General features: G+C 42.3%; 1 protein-coding gene across 1 annotated transcript in view; it reads left to right on the plus strand.

Annotated features, from left to right (window-relative positions):
- Positions 1-23,221, plus strand: part of CCDC152 (coiled-coil domain containing 152) — an 83,723-nt gene that overhangs the window by 36,150 nt on the left and 24,352 nt on the right. Inside the window, exons 7-9 of the mRNA XM_073631325.1 lie at positions 4,971-5,073; positions 8,337-8,464; positions 12,538-12,624. Of these exons, the coding sequence (XP_073487426.1) occupies positions 4,971-5,073; positions 8,337-8,464; positions 12,538-12,624 (318 nt within the window). The remainder of the gene's footprint in view (positions 1-4,970; positions 5,074-8,336; positions 8,465-12,537; positions 12,625-23,221) is intronic.

A 23,221-nucleotide genomic window follows, 5' to 3' on the forward strand; every position in this document is an offset into this window, starting at 1 on the left:
AGCACCATCAAATCTATCATAACCAAATGGAAAGAACATGGCACAACAGCAAACCCGCCAAGAGACAGCCGCACACCGAAACTCACGGATCGGGCAAGGAGGGCATTAATCAGAGAGGCAGCACAGAGACCTAAGGTAACCCTGGAGTGGAAGCCCTGAAGATACTCCAGTCTCTGCTGCAGAGTTCCACAGCAGAGACTGGAGTATCTGTACATAAGGCGACAATAAGCCATACGCTTCATAGAGCTGGGCTTTATGTCAGAGTGGCCAGAAGAAAGCCATTGCTTTCAGCAAAAGACAAAATGGCATGTTTTGAATTTGTGAAAAGGCATGTGGGAGACACCCAAAATGTATGTAAGGTGCTCTGGTCTGATGAGACTAAAATTTAACTTTTTGGCCATCAAAGAAAATTCTATGTCTGGCGCAAACCCAACACATCACATCACCCAAAGAACACCATGGTGGTGGTAGTATCATGCAGTGGGGATGTTTTTCAGCAGTCGGGACTGGGAAACTGGTTAGAGTTGAGGGAAAGATGGATGGTGCTAAATACAGGGATATTCTTGATCAAAACCTGTACCATTCTGTGTGTGATTTGAGGCTAGGACGGAGGTTCACCTTCCAGCAGGACAATGACCCCAAACACACTGCTAAAGCAACACTTGAGTGGTTTAAGGGGAAACATGTAAATGTGTTGGAATGGCTTAGTCAAAGCCATTCCAGCTATGATACCTGCAAAAGGTGGCTCTACAAAGTATTGACTTTAGGGGGTAAATAGTTATGTACATTGACTTTTTCTGTTATTTTGTCCTATTTGTAGTTTGCTTCACAATAAAAAAAAAATAAATCTTCAAAGTTGTGGGCATGTTCTGTAGATTAAATGATGCAAATTCTCAAACAATCCATGTTAATTCCAGGTTGTGAGGCAACAAAACACGAAAAATGCCAAGGGGGTGAATACTTTTGCAAGTCACTGTAATGTAGTTCTGTATTTTTAAACATAATTTCGTCAAAGTTTAATAACCAGTACCGTTTCTGAACATAAGGTGTCCTTGGGTCTGGAATGTGGAGAAAAAGTTGTGTGTGTGTGTTGATAGCCAGTGGAAGTATTTGTGCAGAGCTGACTTTTACCATTGTGTGCTCTACAAACAAATTATTCTAATCAGCCTGAGTGGGAGTATGTGAAATGGATTGTTAGTGATGATGAAAATGTTATGCATTTATGGGATTCTCAGAAGACACAAAGGAATAGTATATATAGTATATAGTATTACTATACATTGTATTGGTGTAGTTTTTCAAGGAAGTGTGTAGAACAGATTCCTATTGGCCTAAGCCTTTCAGGAAGCTGGGAACATCTTTCTAATAAAGGGTCAGCCTCAGGAACATATATCTATGAAATTCTGCATTTAAAGCTTCTGCTTTTGTCTCTATACTGTACATCCACATTTATTTTTGTGCCATCAGCTAATTAACCTTAGCCAGGCATCAACCGCTCAGTTCTTCATTTCTGTTGCACACTCTTAGGAGGGGCCTGAGGTGACAAGGGTGGTCTCTTGAATAGTTCCCATCTGAGCTGAGGGCCTTCAAGAGACCTGCCCAGGTGCAATTGCTATTGACTGGAACTTCGGATAGCAGCAGTATAACTAGTAATATACCAAGGATGCACCAGGTCCAAATACATGTGAAGTCAAGTCAGAGACCAGGGTTGGTAACAGAAGAGTAGCAAAGCACCAAATCATAAGCAGGCTCAAGACCGGGAACAGGCAGAGATCAGCAGGTCAAACAGAGGCCAGGTCAGTAACAAAAGTCAGGCACAGAGATTACGGGTCAGAGGTTACAGCTGAAAGGTTATTCAGCACTGAGCGTAGGTATCACTCAGCTCTAAATTGCCCACTTGGTATCGATGACTACTGCAACTCTCTCCTTAATGGCCTACCCTTAAGCAGGCTATCACCCCTTCAGTCTATTATGAATTCTGCTGCTAGACTAATACACCTCACTAACCGATCCATGACTGCTGCTCCTCTCTGCCAATCCCTTCACTGGCTTCCCCTACCCCACCGTATAAAATTCAAAATGCTAACCATAACATACAAGGCCATCCACAACATCGCCCCCCATCTACATCACCAACCTCATCTGCAGATATCGCCCAAATTGCCCCCTCCGCTCCTCCCAGGACCTCCTGCTCTCTAGCTCCCTTGTTACCTCCTCGCATGCTCGCTTTCAGGACTTCTCCAGAGCCTCTCCCATCCTCTGGAACTCCCTGCCCCAGTATGTCATAGTTACATAGATAGTTACATAGTAGGTGAGGTTGAAAAAAGACACAAGTCCATCAAGTCCAACCTATGTGTGTGATTATGTGTCAGTATTAACTTACATATCCCTGTATGTTGCGGTCATTCAGGTGATTATCTAATAGTTTCTTGAAGCTATCAATGCTCCCCGCTGAGACCACCGCCTGTGGAAGGGAATTCCACATATTTACCGCACTTACAGTAAAGAACCCTCTACGTAGTTTAAGGTTAAACCTCTTTTCTTCTAATTGTAATGAGTGGCCCCGAGTCTTATTAAACTCTCTTCTGCGAAAAAGTTTTATCCCTATTGTGGGGTCACCAGTACAGTATTTGTAAATTGAAATCATATCCCCTCTCAAGCGTCTCTTCTTCAGAGAGAATAAGTTCAACGCTCGCAACCTTTCCTCATAACTAAGATCCTCCAGACACTTTATTAGCTTTGTTGCCCTTCTTTGTACTCGCTCCATTTCCAGTACATCCTTCCTGAGGACTGGTGCCTAGAACTGGACAGCATACTCCAGGTGCGGCCGGACCAGAGTCTTGTAGAGCGGGAGAATTATCGTTTTATCTCTGGAGTTGATCCCCCTTTTAATACATGCCAATATCATGTTTGCCTTATTAGCAGCAGCTTGGCATTGCATGCCATTGCTGAGCCTATCATCTACTAGGACCCCCAGGTCCTTTTCCATCCTAGATTCCCCCAGAGGTTCTCCCCCCCAGTGTATAGATTGCATTCATATTTTTGCCACCCAAATGCATTATTTTACATTTTTCTACATTGAACCTCATTTGCCATGTAGTCGCCCACCCCATTAATTTGTTCAGGTCTTTTTGCAAGGTTTCCACATCCCGCGGAGAAGTTATTGCCCTGCTTAGCTTAGTATCGTCTGCAAATACAGAGATTGAACTGTTTATCCCATCCTTCAGATCGTTTATAAACAAATTAAATAGGATTGGTCCCAGCACAGAACCCTGGGGAACCCCACTACCCACCCCTGACCATTCTGAGTACTCCCCATTTATCACCACCCTCTGAACACGCCCTTGTAGCCAGTTTTCAATCCAGGTACTCACCCTATGGTCCATGCCAACGGACCCTATTTTGTACAGTAAACGTTTATGGGGAACTGTGTCAAATGCTTTTGCAAAATCCAGATACACCACATCTACGGGCCTTCCTTTATCTAGATGGCAACTCACCTCCTCATAGAAGGTTAATAGATTGGTTTGGCAAGAACGATTCTTCATGAATCCATGCTGATTACTGCTAATGATATCGTTCTTATTACTAAAATCTTGTATATAGTCCCTTATCATCCCCTCCAAGATTTTACATACTATTGATGTTAGGCTAACTGGTCTGTAATTCCCAGGGATGTTTTTTGGGCCCTTTTTAAATATTGGTGCTACATTGGCTTTTCTCCAATCAGCTGGTAATCAGTAGCCCTCCAGGCTGGACTGATCCTTTGCAGGAAACGACCCAGAAACTCAGTCTCTCAGAGTATTTATTCAGTTTTACAGCAGCCTTCAGGGCCCTTCTCCCTGGGATAGAGCATAGCTGCATTTATAATTCTTACAGAGAATTCTCACAGCTCTCTGGAAAGCAGAGGGTGCTATCAGAGTGGCAGCAGCTGAGAGCACTGAACTGACCTGATTAATCGACTGCACTGGTTACAGTAAGCAAAACTAAATTTACCTAACACAATAATTACTGTCAGACTGGTTAGAGTGAGGCAAGCTAAATTTACCTAACAAAAACACACCCAGGTCCACTGAACACAGTGAGCCAGCACTAAATCTAATGGATCATAGCACCTATCTAGAAGGGTGCTGCACTTGGCTAGGTAACAATCTTGCAGCAGCCGGGTCTGTTGAGTGTTGTTGCTGTTAAATATGCTGGAATGGTCAAAAGATCTCTTTGAGATGCAGAGGCACAGCCTATTCCTTGGGGAAGGAGAGATCTATCAGCAGGTTCGAGTTGGGAGTGTGTGATGGTTTCGTGACGGAAGGTCCAACAGGGGCCAAGAAGGTTCCCCAGGCACACACCCCCACCATCTGGGCCTCAGGTGTTGGATGAGATTTCCTATGGACTAAACCTGGAACCACTGGGAAGTTGAGGCCTTGTGGGCAAAGTGTAAATTGTGACTCCTGACCTGGCCTAGAACAACTCAAGTGTATATAGAGCCAGTGAGGCTCCATACCTGGTAACTGGCTTAACAACCTAGAAACCAGAGGCCCTCCTATAGCAATGTCTGCACACACGCTGTGAAGCTAGTCTTCTGGTTAGGTTTCTATGCACAGAAACATGCATGTGTATGCGCACATGCACAAATCTGACAATTGGTGCAATGGGGGAGATTTACTAAAACTGGTTCACACAGAACCTGTTGCAGCTGTGCATAGTAACCAATCAGCTTCTAACTTCAGCGTGTTCAATTAAGCTTTGACAATACAACCGGTTTAACCCTTCCTTACTCTATTTAAAGGTATAAAATCGATTTGGCCACATAAACAGAAACATATGAGCTTCATTCTCTACATTTTCAAAGAAAGGAAGTGTTGGGTAATTGGTTGGTTGGTTGGTTGGTTGACTCGTTATATAAAGTTTAATAACCTCTAGCATTTTCGATTATAGCAGAGTTATCTTTTAATTACATGTTTTTCATTCAGGACTACAAGAACAAGATTGAATTACTAACAACTGAAATGCGAGACAAGGAGGGAGAGTTTAATGTGCAAATGGAGAAGAAGTGTTGTGAGGTGGAGACCAAATGTGGGTTTCATAGCCTTTTAGCAGATATGTACTAAAAGTTTATTTCCAGGCAGATATGGGCAGAATTTAATTTAGAGGACAACTCCACTTTACTGACAAAAAATTATGCAACACATACAATTCACTCTGCTGCCATCCATGATTTATAAAACTGCCAAAATGTTCTAACAGTTTGTTGTTCTCATGACAATAAAGGGCAAAACAACATATTTACAAAACTGTCACCCTCCTCACCTGCTCTTACTCACTTTCTCTTCACTCTCCCCTCTTTTCCATTATGGACTCTCTTCCTGCCCCCATCTAGCAGTAGAGTGAAAACACCAGCATTTTCACATGGAAGGAAGAGTCACATGCTCCCCCATACCCATAAACACCAAATATATAACTTAGCTTCTGGCAGCTAATCTGATGATGATGGAGCAAAGAAAATGTAAGTACATAAAGCTGAGCAGAGCAGCAGTTATGTAAATGTTGCTATTCACTGCATGGGCAACATGCAAGGTTACCTAAGGCATCTGTATATTATCTTGCCACTGATCACCTATGAAAGGGACAGGTAATTATGCTTATGACTGCCACTGACCAGCAAGATGGGGGTTTATAAATCCTGTCAATGACCATCAATAAAAGGGGAGTAATTTCTGTATCTGAACCCACAAATGAATGGGGAGGGTGATTTATGCCTTCCCCTGACCACCAATAAAAGGGGGTAAATATCCCTGCCACTGATCACCAATGAAAGAGGGGTAAATATCTCTGCCACTGAAAACCAGTGAAAAAAGGGTTGTTATTATTTCTGCCACTTACCACCAATTATGGGGGGGGGGGGGGTTAACTATCATTGTCGTGACCATCAATGAAAGGGAGGCATTTATCCCTGCCACTGAACTCCAATGAACGGGTGATAATTATCCCCGCCACTGACCACCATTAGCAGAGGGGGGTTATTATTACTGCCACTGACCATCCATGAAAAAGGGAATTCATTATTATTGCCACTGTCCACCAATGCAAGTGGGATTAATTGTCCCTGCCAATGACAGAATGGATAATTAACAATGCCGTTGACCACCAATGAAGGTGGGGGGGGTAATTATCCCCACCCTTGACCACCAATAAAGGGTGATAATTAACCCTGCCATTGCAAACTAATGAAAGGGGGTGTAATTATCCCTGCGACTGGCCACCAACGAAGGGGGAGGTTAATTATCAATGCTACTAACCACCAATGAAAGGATGGGTGCAATTATTATTGCCACTTACCACCAATGAAAGTATGGGAGGTATATTATTATTATACACGATTTATATAGCGCCAACAGCGCTTTACAATGTAGAGGGGGGACAGCACAATTACAGTACAATAAAGAAGGGACAGGAGGGCATTTACATTATAAAGGGAGGGGGTGGTGGTACAAAAGGTAATAGATGCGGGGAATGATTTGATGGGGGTGGCTCAGGGACAGTTGTTAGGTGGGTGTGGGATAGGCTTCCCTGAATAAGTGAGTTTTCAGGGATATCCTAAAGGTGGACAGGGTAGGGGCTGATCAGATATTATGACTTCCACTGACCACCAACAAAAGGGGGATATTATTACTGCCACTAACCACCAATTTAAGGAGAGGTTAATAACACTGACACTAACCACTAATTGCAAAAAGATAATTGCTAAAAGCACTCATTGGTGCTAATCACCTTCAGTCCTTGTGCAACCACTTCATGTCTACATGAATAAGCTCCAGCAGTGGCAGCAGGTCATTGCTAAGGCAGATTCCTTTGGTAGGGTCCGTTTTATAGGTTGCCAAGACATGAACACAATTAGGAGATAAGGGGGGTTATTTACTAAAGGCAAACCCACTTTGCACTACAAGTGCAAAGTGCACTTGAAATTGCACTGAAAGTGCACTTGGAAGTGCAGTCGCTGTAGATCCGAGGGCAGAGGCGGCTCTCTAATTAGGCAAATTAGGCGGTCGCCTAAGGCCTCGCACTCACAGGGGCCTCGCAGCCGCCTAATTTGCCTGTTCTCAATCACTGAAGTTGACGGCGGCTCCGCCTACCCCCACTGGGACTCTGTGGTTTAGGAGCTGACGGACAAATCAGATACTGCCCGCAGCCTGAGGAATAGCGGCCTCATCACGGAGCGTCCCAGTCCGTAGGGCCTCATGTGTAAGTTTTGCCTAAGGCCTCACAAAGCCTAGAGCCGCCTCTGTCCGAGGGGGACATGCAAGGAAAATATAAAACAGCATTTTAGCTTTCACATGATTGGAATAAAATCAGCAGAGCTTCCCCTTATTTCAGATCTACCCCTCAGATTTACAGCGACTGCACTTCCAAGTAATAATTTCAAGTGTACTTTGCACTTGTAGTTTGCACTTGTAGTGCAAAGTGGATTTGCCTTTAGTAAATAACCCCCAAGGACATTAATGTTGTCACTCTATTATAGGAAGTGCCTAAGCAGGGACTTTCATGGTGTTGTTCTGACAAAATGTAATTAATAATTGTAACCTTGTCATAAAAAAAGAAAAAACCTTGTCATAATAAAGTTTAACATACATTAATTTTATTAATAATATTACATATGTAAATATTCACATGTTGCAAAGCACAGAAAAAAGAATAGTACTAGTTTCATTGTTATAAAATGAATTCATGGAATTAATCATATATATATATATATATATATATATATATATATTCTTTCTATTTTATTCTACTCTATGTTTTATTCTATCTATTCTATTCTCCATTCTCTAGTTCTTTATTTTCTATTCATTTTTTTCTGTTCTTTTATTTATATATATATATATATATATATATATATATATATATATATATATATATATATATATATATATATATATATATATATATATATATATAGTGGAGTTAGGCTTTAAGTACACCAACAAATTGAAGCTGAACTCCAGCTAATACTTTATAAGCAGTTACGGCAAACTGTTTTTTTTTTTTTTTCCCTTTTGGAATAAAGTTTTTACATAAAGAAATACCGTAAAAGCTGGCCATTTTAAGTACTCCTGCTAGTGTTAAATGGTCTGTCTCATTCCTGTAATTGCAAGATAACTTTTCTGTTGAAAAACAACAGACTTATTGGCTAGATCACCCCATAAAAATAGAAGAAAGAAAGCCTAAAAAGGGAATTGAATGCGGCCATTACATCGAGGAATTTGTAAGCTGCAATATAATAAATGCTTACTTGTCAGTTTTTGCTCAGTATGTCAATTCTATATTTTATACATAAATAGTGTTGCTTAAAGAAGAGGAAAAAAGTAAGCTGCTTTCTAAGAAGGCGATGGAAATATCTGAGTTAACACGACAACTGCAAACTCAAGAGAAAGAAAAGCAAAGTGAGCTGATCAAACAGCAAATAGAGGTATTAATTAGTCATTATATTAATTGGTATTTCACAAATCGAAAGTCACATTTTATTTGATTAAATATATATTACATAAAGCTGGGGAATTTTTATTTTGTCACAGCAACTGATAACGATATATATGTTTTATTTTTTTACAAAAAAATCATAACAGCTATAAAGATATAAGCACAGATAGTGAAAACAGAATTATTTGATAGTATTTATATTTAATTGTAAAGCCGCGTACACGCGATAGGACTTTCCGACGGGAAATGTTCGATGACAGGCTGTTGGCAGTAAATCCGACCGTTTGTATGCTCCATCAGACAATTGTTGTCGGACTTTCAGTGGACAAATGTTGGATGGCAGGTTTTAAAAATTCTCTGCGGACAAATGTCTGTTGTCGGATTTTCCGAGCGTGTGTCCACAAGTCCGTCAGACAAAAGTCCAAAGTACAAACACGCTTGCTTGGAAGCAAGGACGAGCCAGAAATGGTCGGTCTTGTAAACTAGTGTTCATAATTGAGAATTAACATTCGTGACACGGCAAATTATGAAATCTCGAAATGCAGCGCACATTCTCTTCTTCTTTAATGGGATAATAATGAAGCTGCTTTGCTGGTGATACTGATGGAGTTATTGTAAACAAATTTCCAAAGGCTTTTTTTTTCTAGTGATATCAAGAATAATATTATTATGTTTCGTTTTTTTTTTAAATTGGGCAAGTTACCACAACACCATTATCCTGTAGTTTTTAAGATCAAAGATACAACTATGTTGGTGCCCCTTGTCAATTTTACATTGTAGTTTTTTAAATGTAACTGCCTACTCCCAAACTGTTATTTGAAGTAAAACACATAGCCAAGTATTATTCTACACAATTTTTTTATTGTGCATTAAAAAAAGAAAACAAATAAAATTAGACATGTTATCTGCCAATAGAACTTAACCGAAAAGTGCATTGTATGCATCCAAAAATATAGAAAATCAAATCATTATTCAACCAAAAAAATAATGTCAAAGCAATAACTCCAAGGCCAATAATAAATAACACGTTATCTCCTCTGATTCCACAACATGGCTGATTGGTGAATGGCCGTTCAGAAACGAACTGAAAAGCGCAAACTGAAAAGTGCGAAATGAAAAGTGTGAATCAACACTTACCAAACTTCTACTAACACGAAATTAGCAGAAGGAGCCCAAAGGGTGACACTAAAGAAGAGCTGAAAAACAACGTAGTACGTCACTGCGTTCGTATTTGTTGGCCAACAATTGCGTGGCCGTGTGTATGCAAGACAAGTGTGTACAAGGCTTAAAAGAGTGCTTTGGATATTAACAATCTCGTATTCGTTGGACAGACTCCACTAGCTCAGCAGGGGATCGCTCCGTTGATCTCCGCTGAGCCCGCGGATGACAGGTCCATCTTTGCTCGCTGTGCAGACACAGACCTGTCAGGGCCCCGCTGTTTTCTATGGACGGATTTCTGCTGGACGGATGGTGAACATATCGCCATCTGTCTGTTCAGAGCGGATCTTGTCAGATCGGATGGCAGGCAGGTGTCAGCGGACACATCTCCGCTGACATCCATCTGCCCATAGAAGTCAATGGGTGGCCCTCCCGGATCCACCTGAAAAATGGACAGGCAGATCCGAGTGGGCCGATCATGTGAAAGCGGCCTTATAGTGTATGTTTGGTTGTACTTCACCTATGTATCACAGGAGTGCAGTTCATTTTGCACTCCTGTGACCTGTTTTCAGCAGACAGCGGGCTGAAAACTACTGTCTGCTGACGTCACAGAGCCGGTCCAGGATCGGGTAAGATCACGACAATGGAGTCAGGATCCGCCCGCATGGCTGGACCGGCACCTGGTTCAGCCTCTCATCGAGCCGCTGAGAGCCTGAGATGGCTGCTCCCGTCCCCTCCACAACCAGCCCTCCAGTGAGCGCAAGGGGGCAGAGCAGGGAGCCGGTAACTGACAGTCACCAGCTCTCTGCTTGGGGAGATGTGAGAACTGAACGATCTGTGGTGCTTGGTTCTCAGTGTTAGAGCCGGTCGGGGACATATGCAGCATCGGACCAAGCTGCATCTACCTACAGTAGGTAAGTATGAATCTGCAAAAAAATGTAACCCCATATTTCTCAAAAGAAAACTACAGTGCTTTTTATCGATCACATATTTTTAAAAGACGTAATTACCAATGCGCATATGTAATAACCAGAGTTCTGCTGAATTGTTATAATAGTGCAGCCTTACCTCTCAGAGATTACTTGAATTTTGCTTGTCAGAGCAGAACTGTAATGCCGCGTACACACGGGCGGACTTTTCGACCGGACTAATCCGACGGATTTTCCAACGGACTTTCGGCGGACTTCTGACGGACTTTTGAACGAACGGACTTGCCTACACGCAATCACACCAAAGTCCGACCGATTCGTACGTGATGACGTATGACTGGAAGTTAATAGCCAGTAGCCAATAGCTGCCCTAGCGTGGGTTTTCGTCCGTCGGACTAGCATACAGACGAGCGGAGTCCTTCAGAAAGATTTGAAGCATGTTTCAAATCTAAAGTTCGTCAGATTTTCGACTGGAAAAGTCCACTAAAGGTCCAATGAAGCCCACACACGATCGGATTGTCCACCGGACTCGGTCCGTCGGACCAGTCCCTTAGAAAAGTCAGCTCGTGTGTACGCAGCATCAGGCTGTAAGGTCATCTGATCAGCTGACCAAGTGCTGTGCTAAGAGGGCCTATGATTAGGCAGATGTTGATGCCAGATTGTGTAGGTCCCCACCCCACCCCACTTATTTTTGGATAGGACAACTGCATGTGACATCTGATATGAGGTTTGACATACAAGCAGACTTCTTCAGCGTTGAACGCCATACATTAGAGCAGACATTCTGTAATTGTCATTTCTGCGCAGAATGTCAGCACATAAATTTTAAGTCATCTTCCCTTTACACCTCTCCTTGGGAGCATCGCCAATTTGGGACCACTGTCCTATGTATACCAGATTACAGCTTTTGGCTTCCATCACCAAGTAGGATCTACGTGCCCTCATTAGTATACCAGTCTCTTCCCAAGGTTCCTTCCATAGCTCTTCCCAGCTGGGCTCACTCCCAGGTGGCACACTCACACCCAAGTTTTACTACTACTACTCACAACAGAGGACTAAAACCCTTGTGTACCCCACCGCAGAACCTGCAAAAGAAGGTCAGAGGAGACAGGATGACTACAGCTGTTACTTCCTTGTTCTGATCCACCCTGCCTGGGAATTCAACCCTGCAAAGAGCCCTTTAGATCAACTTCGTAGGAAACAACGTATGTCCTAGCAGCTCGGGGGGTGTTTAGCTCTCATGCCCCCAACTTTGTGGGCTCCTCCCACACTGGCATTATTATGGCCACTTACTAAATCCATGAGGAGGGACTTTTGTGAAAAGGGGACCTAACACCTAATTATAACTTTCCCTTAGCATGCTATACTGGAACCATAGCTGCATAGTGACAGGTAAGCAGTCCCTCACTCCTGTACCTTCGCCATTCTCCATTTGTCTTGTATTTTTTTTCAGTAAATACAAGGTGTTCTCTCATTGGAGACAGTGAGGAGGGCAGATGACATAATAATAACCACCTTGTGTGTTTTCATTCATATGCTGCTCAAATGCAAGGGTTTAGGCAAATGCAATATACTGTATGGTACTTTAGCTGTAAATCTCAAACTGGATAACTTTTGAAATAGGAGGAATGGATCTCAATAGGACTGGTTGTGTCCAAAGAAATACAGGGTAAAGCAGGCCAGGAATGATCATCCACACTGCACAATCAAAGAAAACTGAAATCTTCAAACTTGCAGTCAAAGCATGCATGCAGCTCAAGGCAAATGCAGATAAACCAAGGCAGTCAACACTACCCTTTCTAATCTCAAAAGCTTGTGTACACAGGTCCTTGTAAACGAGAGCCATCACAGTCTTATGTATAATATATGAATTTAACATTTTTACATTCTTTTTTATAGACATTTTTACGTGTATATATATATATATATATATATATATATATATATAGTTTTATAGGCTGTACTTTTCTTTCAGTTCAATGCGAAGCTGGCAAGAATCCAAAACAGAAGTAACAAATCTTACCAGGAAACAAGCACTTTATCGCAGAACATCTACAGAATGGTAAAAATGTCCTGACCTGTTTAATGTAGGAAAAACCTGAATGGGTGACCTGATTTAAATTATAAATGATGCATGCTGACATTTAAAGTGGTTCTAAAGTCAAAAGATTTTCTACCTTAATAGATTAAAGTGGTTATAAGGGTACAAGTTTTTTTTTACCCTAATGCATTCTATGCATTAAAGGGGTAGTAAACCGATGGAGAAAAAAAAAACTTGCAAGACAATGGCATAATGTGCTAGTATGCATCGCATACTAACACATTATGAAATACCTACCTTAGAACGAAGTCACCGCAGAGGCGCCCCGTCACCGCTGTGGGGGCTCACATGTTCCCCCAGCTTTTCTTCCGGGTTCGCGGGCTCAGACACTGTGAGAGCCCGGAGCTGCAATGACGTCACTCCCGCGCATGCACAAGAGCCCTCGGTTCTGGCAAAAAGCTCTGAAGTTCCGCCAATATACACCAGAACTTTAGAGTGCATGCGCCGCTGACATCAGGGGCTGCATGCAGGGCGAATATCTCCTAAACCATACTCGTTTAGGAAATATTAATTTTACCTACAGGTAAGCTTTATTATAGGCTTACCTGTAGGTAAAAATCACAAAGCGGGGTTTACAACCGCTTTAAGGTAAAAAAAAGACTTCTGCATGCAGCTCCCCCAACAGCACCCTCTAAATACTTACTTGAACCTGATCTCGATCCAGCAATGTGCACTAAAGCAGAGGTTCTCTCGGCTCTCCCTCCTCATTGTACAGAGAGGCAGGAGCCATTGGCTTCTGCTGCAGTCAATCACAGCCAGAGAGGTAAGAGCACGAGGCAGGGCCGTGCCACGCTTTGTGTGTCAGTGGACACACAGAGCTGGCTTGGGAGCAAGGGGGCACTCGGCAGGCGGGAGGAGCCAAGATCATCGGCAGGTTCCATGGAAGAGGAGGATTGGGGCTACTCTGTGCAAAGCCATTACACAAAGCAAGTAAGTATAACTTGTTTGTTATTTAAAAAAACATTTGCCTTTTAGAATCACTTTAGACCCCCTTCCACACTGAAATTGGGCCGCGTTGAAAGGGGTCTTAAAGTGGTTGTTAAGCCACTCTAACCTGTATACACCATCAGCATTGCCTCCTATTGTAGTATCCCCCTCTGTGTGTGATTTAGAAAAATAAATGCTGTAAATTCCTAATTTCACTGCCGAGATTGCGATCACATGACTGGCCAGCTTTCTTCTTTCCTCCTCTGAGAGATACAGCAGGCGGGGCTGAGATTCCTCTGCTGATGTCAGTCTGGAGGGGGGGGAGAGGAGGAGAGAGTTGGCTGGTCATGTGATCGCAATCTCAGCTCTTAAATGAGGTACTTACAGCATTTATATTTATAAATCATTCACAGAGGGGGACACTGCAATAGGAGGCAGTGCTGATAATGTATACAGGTAAGTGTTAAGAGAGCAGCAGGAGGGGGAGGGGCGGCTCACATACAGACACAGAGGAGAGGGGGGAGGTGGGAGGAGGACACAGAAGCAGAGAGGAGGGCAGATAGCAGGTTGCTGATGACAGAGGCACGTAAACTGACCATGGTGTCTGATCTCAGCAGCCATGATACACCGTGGTCAGTTTACAGAGGGGTGCGTAGAAACTGGCAGGATCAGCCAGGTTTTTTAGGTGTTACAGGGGGCCAAATGACACAGGAAAAGCACTGTGTCATATAACATGCTTTAAAGGAGCAGGATCCATTTTTTGGGGGGGTTGACAAATGCTTTAAGGTAAAAAACCTTCCACTAGCTGTTCCTCCCCCGAGTCATCCCAGAGTCCTCTATCGATCCAGTACTGGGTCCAGCTGCAACTCTTTTCTCCCCTCCTCCTTGCTCTCACAAGCTTCACTAATAGAAGCCAATGGCTCCTGCTGCTGTTAGTCAAATCCTGCTGAGAGGGGGGAGTGGGGGGCATAGCCAAGCCCTCCTGTGTGTGTGTGTCCATAGATACACACAGCCTGGCTTGGGAGTGCAGCTGCCAATGTGCCCCCAAAGCACACAGCTTACTATGGGGACACACGCAGGAGAGGAGGAGCAGAGAGCACCAGCAGATGACTCCAGAAGAGGAGGTAAGAAACCGTTCTGTGCCATTGCACAGAGTAGGTGTATATATAAAATTTTGTCAAAAGTATTGGGACCCCTGACTTTACACACACATGAACTTGGCATGTAAAGTAATGGCATCCCAGTCTTAGTCCATAGGATTCAATATTGTGTTGGCCCACCCTTTGCAGCTATAACAGCTTCAATTCTTCTTGGAAGGCTGTCCACAATTAGGAATTTGTCTATGGAAACATTTGACCATTCTTCCAGAAGCGCATTTGTGAGGTCAGGCACTGATTTTGAACGAGAAGGCCAGGTTTACAGTCTTTGCTCTAGTTCATGCCAAAGGTGTTCTATCGGGTTGAGGTCAGGACTTTGTGCCGGTCAGTCAAGTTCCTCCAACCCAAACTCGCTCATCAATGTCTTTATGGACCTTGCTTTGTGCACTGGTCCAAATCATTTGGTGGAGGGAGGATTATGGTGTGGGGATGTCTTTCAGGGTTGGTGTTGGCCCCTTAGTTCCAGTGAAGGAAACTCTTAAGGTGTAAGCATACCAAGACATTTTGGACAGTTTCATGCTTCCAACTTTGTGGGAACAGTTTGGGGATGGCCTCTTCCTTTTCCAACATGACTGCGCACCACAAAGCAAGGATTGTGCAGCGGCTGCGATGGTGGAAAGAGCACAGAGAAGGTAGGTACGGTTGACTCAATTTGAGTCAGAAGGAGGTTGGGACACCACACACCAGAATTTTTGGTGCTGCATTCTCCTTATTATTGAGTTTTTTTTAAAAAAAGGGTTGTAATAGGATTTGCCAGTGTGAGGGAGGTGCTGAGCGAGGGCTTGATGTGACACTGGCCATTCTGAAATTTAATGACCAACTGGATGGGGGTCCAAATAATTCTTGGGGGTCAAAGAATTGCCCAGGGGGTTCATTATTATACTTTACTTTTGCTGAGGGGTTTTTTCTTTATTTTGCTGGCTGGTAACTTTTTTAATTGGAAGAGTTTTAGGCTAACTCAACGTAAAAAAAAATATTTTTTTCCGAAACTGTCTGTCTTTTACAATGCATATTATGGGCAAGCTGAACTTGTGAAACCACACCTATTTAACCACATCTACTTATCACAGCACACTCACATTATTAAGGACCACTTAAGGATCATTGACCCCAGCGCATTGTTGTATCAAACGCACAAGAAACGTGCAGTATTTGAGCATTTGCTTACATTGTGTTTAGCAGCCCATACATTTTGAAATGGCTATCAAAGCTCTGCAATGCACTTACTATTGGACATTTTTTTAGCGCAGAGAACATGCGTAATATTTACATTTGGGCATTGTGCGGTGCTACAATGAATGAGCCTTATGAAAGTGTATTTGGGTGCTGTTCAAAAAAAAAAAAAAAAAAATGGCACCAAAACAAATCACACTGTTTCATGCATTTCTGTGTGTTGCGTGTTTTACTGCATATTACAGCAACAATGCTATGTTGCAATGCGCCCAGTGGTGAAGAAGTAAAACCATATCCAGCTGTGCAAAGTAGAAGAGCTCCATGAGCACTGTGTTATTCTGTTTCCTTTGTTACAGCTGTGCCTCTATGGTGTCAATGAACAATACTTACCCGGTAATTAGAACATTCTGGACCAAAAACTAAATTTTTGCCGCTTCCTCTGCGCTGTCAAATACTTTTCGACAACCCTAATAAAAAACAGATTGTACTTCAAGCATCAATCACTGCAGGAGCTTTTCATTCAACTGACTTATTGTATTCTACATTTTAAAGTGTAAATATTAAAAAAAACACTGAATAGCGTGCAAAGAACATTTTTGATATCTCATTTTACAGTGGGTAAAATGCCTTCCAAAAATATAATTTAACACTCAATATTTTATGTAATATAGAACCTGTTTATACAGTAATATGCATTTTTGGTGCAAGTAAAAACATGTATCTAAGAATATTTCTTTGCATTCAATATACATATTAGGCAACGTTTTCTTATTTTTAAATGTGCATTTTTTTACCTATATTATGCAAAGTAAACGAGAAACATTCAGAATAGGGATTTTCCATTAAATGTGTTTCATGCCTTTACTAATTATTTTATTGGGCCTGCTTATTGCATTATGGCCCTTTATTATTGCACTGCAATAATGTTCTGAATAGCACCCCAACACACCTTTTAAGCACACTTATACCCTGTACACACAATAGGATTTTCCGACAACAAAATCCATGTTTTTTTTTCCAACGGATGTTGGCTCAAACTTGTCTTGCATACACACGGTCACACAAATCTTGTCGGAAATTCCAAACGTCAAGAACGCGGTGACGTACAACATGTACGACGAGCAGAGAAAAATGAAGTTCAGTAGCCAGTGCGGCTCTTCTGCTTGATTCCGAGCATGCGTGGAACTTGGTACACACGATCGGAATTTACAAGAATGGATTTTGTTGTTGGAAAATTTGAGATCCAGATCTCAAATTCTGTGTGTCGGAAATTTCGATGGAAAATATCTGATGGAGCCTACACACAGTCGGAATTTCCGACAACAAGCTCCTATAGAACATTTTCCGTCAGTGCAGTGCAGTACACAAATGTGCATTGTGGTGCTGAAAATGCTACAGCTCAATTTTTGGTCCGTTGTGGCACATTGGCCAGCCTATTCAAAATAATGGGCTGCTCTAATGCAACGCTCATGCAAACTAACATGCATGAGAGTGGGTCTTGAATACACAACAATGCAGCATGGCCTATATTTTAAAAAACACAATTAGATGCAGGGCATTGCTATGTACTAGGTAGGGTTTCACCGTTTCCGGTGCCAATACTAAGAATTTGCGCGAGTATCGGTACTCGTGCAAATTCACAGATACCTGAAACCAATACTTTCAAGCTTGGTTCTTGGTAGGATTATCCCACTGACAGCTGAAATTAAAAAAAAAAAAGCTGGCAGTTATCGGTTGTTAACCTCCCTGGCGGTATGATTATTTTGGATTTTAGGTGCTGAAAGCGGTACAATTATTTTGCATGGAAATTTGGCGTTTTATATTGTAGGTCTGTAATTCTTAACAATAACACACTTAAATCTGTCCAAACAAGAGTCTAGTAGATATCCCGGGTATGATAAATTTTGAAACACAAAAACATAAATTATAATATAATTAATAAAAATAAATAATTAAAAAAAATAAAATAAAATAAAATAAATTTCCCCACGATTCACTATCGCTCAGTTCTGCAAGTGTTCTAATTTACTATCGCTGTTTTCTAGCTGGTCTAAAGCCACTTTTGATGTAAAGGGACACTTTTTGGTTGCTATGGACAATCTCCAGTTTCCAGGCAGAAAGAACAGTATATATAACATAAAACTGCATGCAGGGCATGGGCCAAAGCACTGGGGACAAAAGGGATGTGAAATCATTTCATACAGTACTGTAATCTGTAAGATTACAGTGTACTGTATGTGTTATGAATTTACACTTTTTTGAATTTGCCGCCAGGCTCCGCCCCCGTGCGTTGCGCCCCTCGCAGGGAACGGAGCCTGGCATGGAGAGGCTTCGGAGGAGGATGGAGCCCGCAGACACAGCGGGGGACATCGCAGGATCCCGGGGACAAGGTAAGTAAAGCCACACCAGGATCCTGCGATGTAATCCCGAGTGTGGCTCGGGGTTACCGCTAATGGTCCTGAATTTTAGCCCCGAGCCACACTCGGGAAAACCGCCAGGGAGGTTAAGGAGCTGGGCCGCTGCGTCGTTAACAACCAATGACTCATTCAGCTGTCAGTGGGGTTCCCCTGTTGACAGCTGAAGTGTTAAAGAAATCTGGCAAGTGGATCTTTAAAAAAAAAAACACCCGGGCAATGTTTATCAACAACATTGCTCAGCCGCTGAAACACTAAGATAAAAAGAAACATTGTTTCTTTTTGTATCTTCAGCTACAAATCAAAAGGATGAACTTTTCTCTGCAGATGAAGTCAGATAACCCCTTATTAACCCTTCATTTACTCTAATCAGCCTTAATTAACTCCTTATTCTCCTCCATTTAATTAATATTTTCCTGCTGATTTTTTTTGTTCACTCCTATTTTATAAACTAATAATAATTAAAACTTTATTTTTGTTTGCTTTGTTCGTTAATATTCTTACACCCTTAACATATATTTACATGTTTCACATTGAAAAAAGCGCAAAATGTAAAAAAAAAATGTATTTCATTTGCAAATAACTTTTCAATGCTCTGTACCATTGCTGACAGCTGTAGTGTAAACAAAACAGTTGTGATAGGTATCAGTAATTGGTATTGGTGAGTACTAAAAAAATAAGTTGTAGAAAAAATGGAAATCAATTGCAATGTGTGGCACCACATCCAATCATGTAGAAAGAAGATGAAGAAAATAGAGGCAGACTTTTAAGGCTGCCACTGTAATCCCAGCAAGAAAAAAATGTTACTCAAAAAAAAAAAAAAAAATGTATTAAACATCATAAAAACATGCAACAAGATTGGGTACATAAAATAAAAAGAGTGATAAATCTCCCATCTAGGACTGTGGCTGGACTAGGAAACCTTTGTGGATGGCCTGAGAGTGATCAAAATGTGTTGAAATGACAGTAGTCTTCTCTTTATGGGCCAGCCAAAGGATTCACAGCGCCAGCGCCAATGGATCACTACACGTTTCGCTGTTAGCTTCCTCAGGAGATCCTATTGGTACTTGATAAAGGTAACTGGGAGGTATAAAGCATCCAGACCACCATAGAGCGGGAACGAGAGATGAAAGGGGGGGAAGGGGGAAAAAAAGGGAGGGAAGGAAAAGTAAAAGAAAACACTCGACTGGCTCCAATGGGTAGTAGAAAGGGGTATCAGAGAGCTTAAAAAGGGGACCCCATCCAAAAATGGCAGCTTTAGAGTTCCGCTCAGGGGTAGTTGTTCAACCACTTCAGCCCCAGAAGGATTTACCCCCTCCCTGAATAAGCCCTTTGCTGTTGGAGATTTTCCTTCAAATCCTGTCAGGTGAAACTGTTATCACCATGGCAGTAAATGAGAAATCTCTTGGAGTGTTAAAATCCAACAGGGATTTTCATTCTTCCCCAATCTGTCCAAAAATCATAAACTGTGCTGGGTATCTTTGGATTTGTAAAACACAATAAAATTCATGATATTTAAAGAGGAAGTAAACCCTGATGGGTTTTACCTCCTCTTTTTCTCGCTGCTGCAGCCTGCAAATGAAAAGCATAATGGGCTAGTATGCATCGCATACTAGCCCATTATGTGCCACTTACCTGGAAAAGAATCCAGCGATGTCCCCTGTGTGGGCAGCGTCCATCTTCTGGCCCTCTTCCTTCTGGGCCGCGGACTCCGGCTCTTTGATTCACCAGAGCCACGTGACGTCACTCCCGCGCATGCGCATGGGAGCCGCGACTAATGGCACAGGCTAGGGAAGAAATGACACTTAGTTTCGTTTCTTCCCCGCGCATGCGCCGTTGGAATTTCCGGACTACAAGTGAAATATCTCCTAAACGGCGCACGTTTAGGAGATATTTCCACTACCTATAGGTAAGCCTTATTCTAGGCTTACCTATAGGTAAAAGTCCAAAAAGTGGGTTTACAACTACTTTAACCACCTCAATACTGGGCATTTTCGCCCCCTTCCTGCCCAAGCCATTTTTCAGCTTTCAGCGCTGTCGCACTTTGAATGACAATTGCGCGGTCATACAACACTGTACCCAGATGAAATTGTTATCATTTTTTCCCCACAAATAGAGCTTTCTTTTGGTGGTATTTGATCACCTCTGCGGTTTTTATTTTTTGCGCTATAAACAAAAGAAGAGTGACAAGTTTTTAAAAAAACACAATAATTTTTACCTTTTGCGATAATAAATATCCAATTTTTTTTTCTTTAAAACAAATTTTTTCTCAGTTTAGGCCGATATGTATTCTTGTACATATTTTTGGTAAAAAAAAATCGCAATAAGCGTATATAGATTGGTTTGCGCAAAAGTTATAGCGTCTACAAAATAGGGGATAGTTTTATAACATTTTCTTTTTTTTTAATTTTTTTACTAGTAATGGTGGCGATCTGCGATTTTTATCGTGACTGCGACATTATGGCGGACACATCGGACACTTTTGACACATATTTGGGACCATTCATATTTATACAGCGATCCGTGCTATAAAAATGCATTGATTACTGTATAAATGTGACAGGCAGGGAAGGGGTTAACACTAGGTGGTGATCGAGGGGTTAACTGTGTTGCTAGGGAGTGATTCTAACTGTAGGGGGCGGGGACTCACTAGGGGAGGAGACCGATCGGTGTTCCGCTGTACTGGGAACATACCATCGGTCTCCTCTCCTCTGACAGGACCGTGGATCTGTGTGTTTACACACACAGATCCACAGTCCTGCTGTGATACCGGTAATCGAGGGTGCCCGGCGGACATCGCGGCCGCCGGGCACGCGCACTGGGTGCCCAGTGACTCGGCGCGCGCGCCCCCTGGTGGCCTAAGAAAGCGAGGACGTCATATGACACCCTCCCGCAACGAGAGCTGCGCCGCCTGGCCGTCAATTGACGGCCGGCGGTCGGCAGGCAGTTAAAGCTGAACTGTAAACAGATATAAAAGACAAATTTTGTGTAATCATTATTGCTTCATTATACTGTATGTATTTTTAAATGCAAGCAAGTAAGTACTTGATTATGACCTGATATCAGTCCCTGTACAGCAGGGAAGTGTAAAAGGAAGAAGCAGCACAAAGAGCCAATCAGTTCATGCGCTGACAAGATGCATGGTGATGGAAGGTGACAGCAGAGTGACAGAGAGATGAGTTATCACTGTGCTGCTTCTCCATTCACTGTCCAGTCACAGGCTGGGGCTGGTCCAGGATGACCTGGGCTCAGACAAATGATGAGGCGATCAGGCTGAGGACTTTTAGTAGCAGAAAAAAGTACAGCGAGGCAGGTCCGTCCTAATAGCATCATGGGCCCCTGGCTAAAGTAATGCACTGGGGCCCCCTACCAGCCTGCCCCAATTTTCACAACTACTCTAAAGAATTAAAGTATAAATAGTTGATAAAATGAAACATATATTTATTAGTACTTTCAATAAAATCGATTAAACAACATTAAACAATAAGAAAACATGCCATAAATCAAACACTAATCAGCACAAAGAGCACAGTATGAGGGGGAGGCAGTAGGGCGCAGTACAGGAGGAGTCAGGAAGGCACAATACTGGGATCAGGAGGGCACAGTACAGGTGGCAGGACGCTGCCTGGGACACGGCCATCCCGGGAGAGCTTAGTAAAAAAGCGTGACTGTCCCGTCTAATTCGGGGACAGTGGGCAACTATGATGTAATGCAAGATTATCATGGCGCCCCCATACACCTGGGGCCCCTGGGCACTAACCCAGGGGGGCCCATGCATTAAGACAGCCCTGCAGTGAGGTAAATCTCTAGACTGAAGCTAAATATCGCAGAAAAGGCGGGTGTATATTATATTTTTTAACTATTAATCGGCTATTCATTTTTCTCTTGTTATTTTAGACTGGAGTTCTGCTTTAATATAAGAAATTACTTATCACTTCAGCCCCGGAAGATTTTACCCCCTTCCTGACCAGAGCACTTTTTACAATTTGGCACTGCGTGGCTTTAACTGACAATTGCATAGTCATGCAATGCTGTACCCAAACGTAATCTGCGTCCTTTTTTCCCACAAATAGAGCTTTCTTTTGGTGGCATTTGATCACCTCTGCGTTTTTTATTTTTTGCGCTATAAACATAAAAAGGCCGACAATTTTGAAAAAAAAAACAATTTAAAATTTTTGCTATAATAAATATCCCCCAAATTTAAAAAAAAAACAAATTTCTTCATCAGTTTAGGCCAAATATATTCTTCTACATATTTTTGGTAAAAAAAAATCGCAATAAGTGTATATTGATTGGTTTGCACAAAAGTTATAGTGTCTACAAACTATGGGAAAGATTTATGGCATTTTTTATTATTTATTTATTTTTTACTAGTAATGGCGATGATCTGCGTTTTTTTTTTTTTAGTGGTACTGCGACAGACAGATCAGACACGTTTGACACATTTTTGGGACCATTGAGATTTATACAGTGATCAGTGCTATAAAAATTCACTGATTACTGTGTAAATGTCACTGGTAGTGAAGGGGTTAACACTAGGGGGCAATCAAGGGGTTAAATGCGTGTTCTAACTGTATGGGGATAGGACTGAGTAGGAGAGGAGACATATCGCTGTTCCTACTTAGTAGGAACAAACGACATGTCTCCTCTCCTCTGACAGCACAGGGATTTGTGTGTTTACACGCACAAATCTCTGTGCTGTCGCGCCAAGTGCATCGGGTCCCCGTGACCTCTGGTGGCCGAAAAAGGGAAGGACGTACCCATACAGGATTTTGCCCAGGAGAGCCATTGTGCCGCAGTATATCTGGAACCAGTTAATCCAACACAAGGAACAGGCAGTAACTCGTTTGCTCTGCCAGAATGATTTTATACATGTAGCAGTGGCCT

The sequence above is a fragment of the Aquarana catesbeiana genome, linkage group LG01, assembly GCF_042186555.1.
Source record: "Aquarana catesbeiana isolate 2022-GZ linkage group LG01, ASM4218655v1, whole genome shotgun sequence".
Classification (NCBI taxonomy): Eukaryota; Metazoa; Chordata; class Amphibia; order Anura; family Ranidae; genus Aquarana; species Aquarana catesbeiana.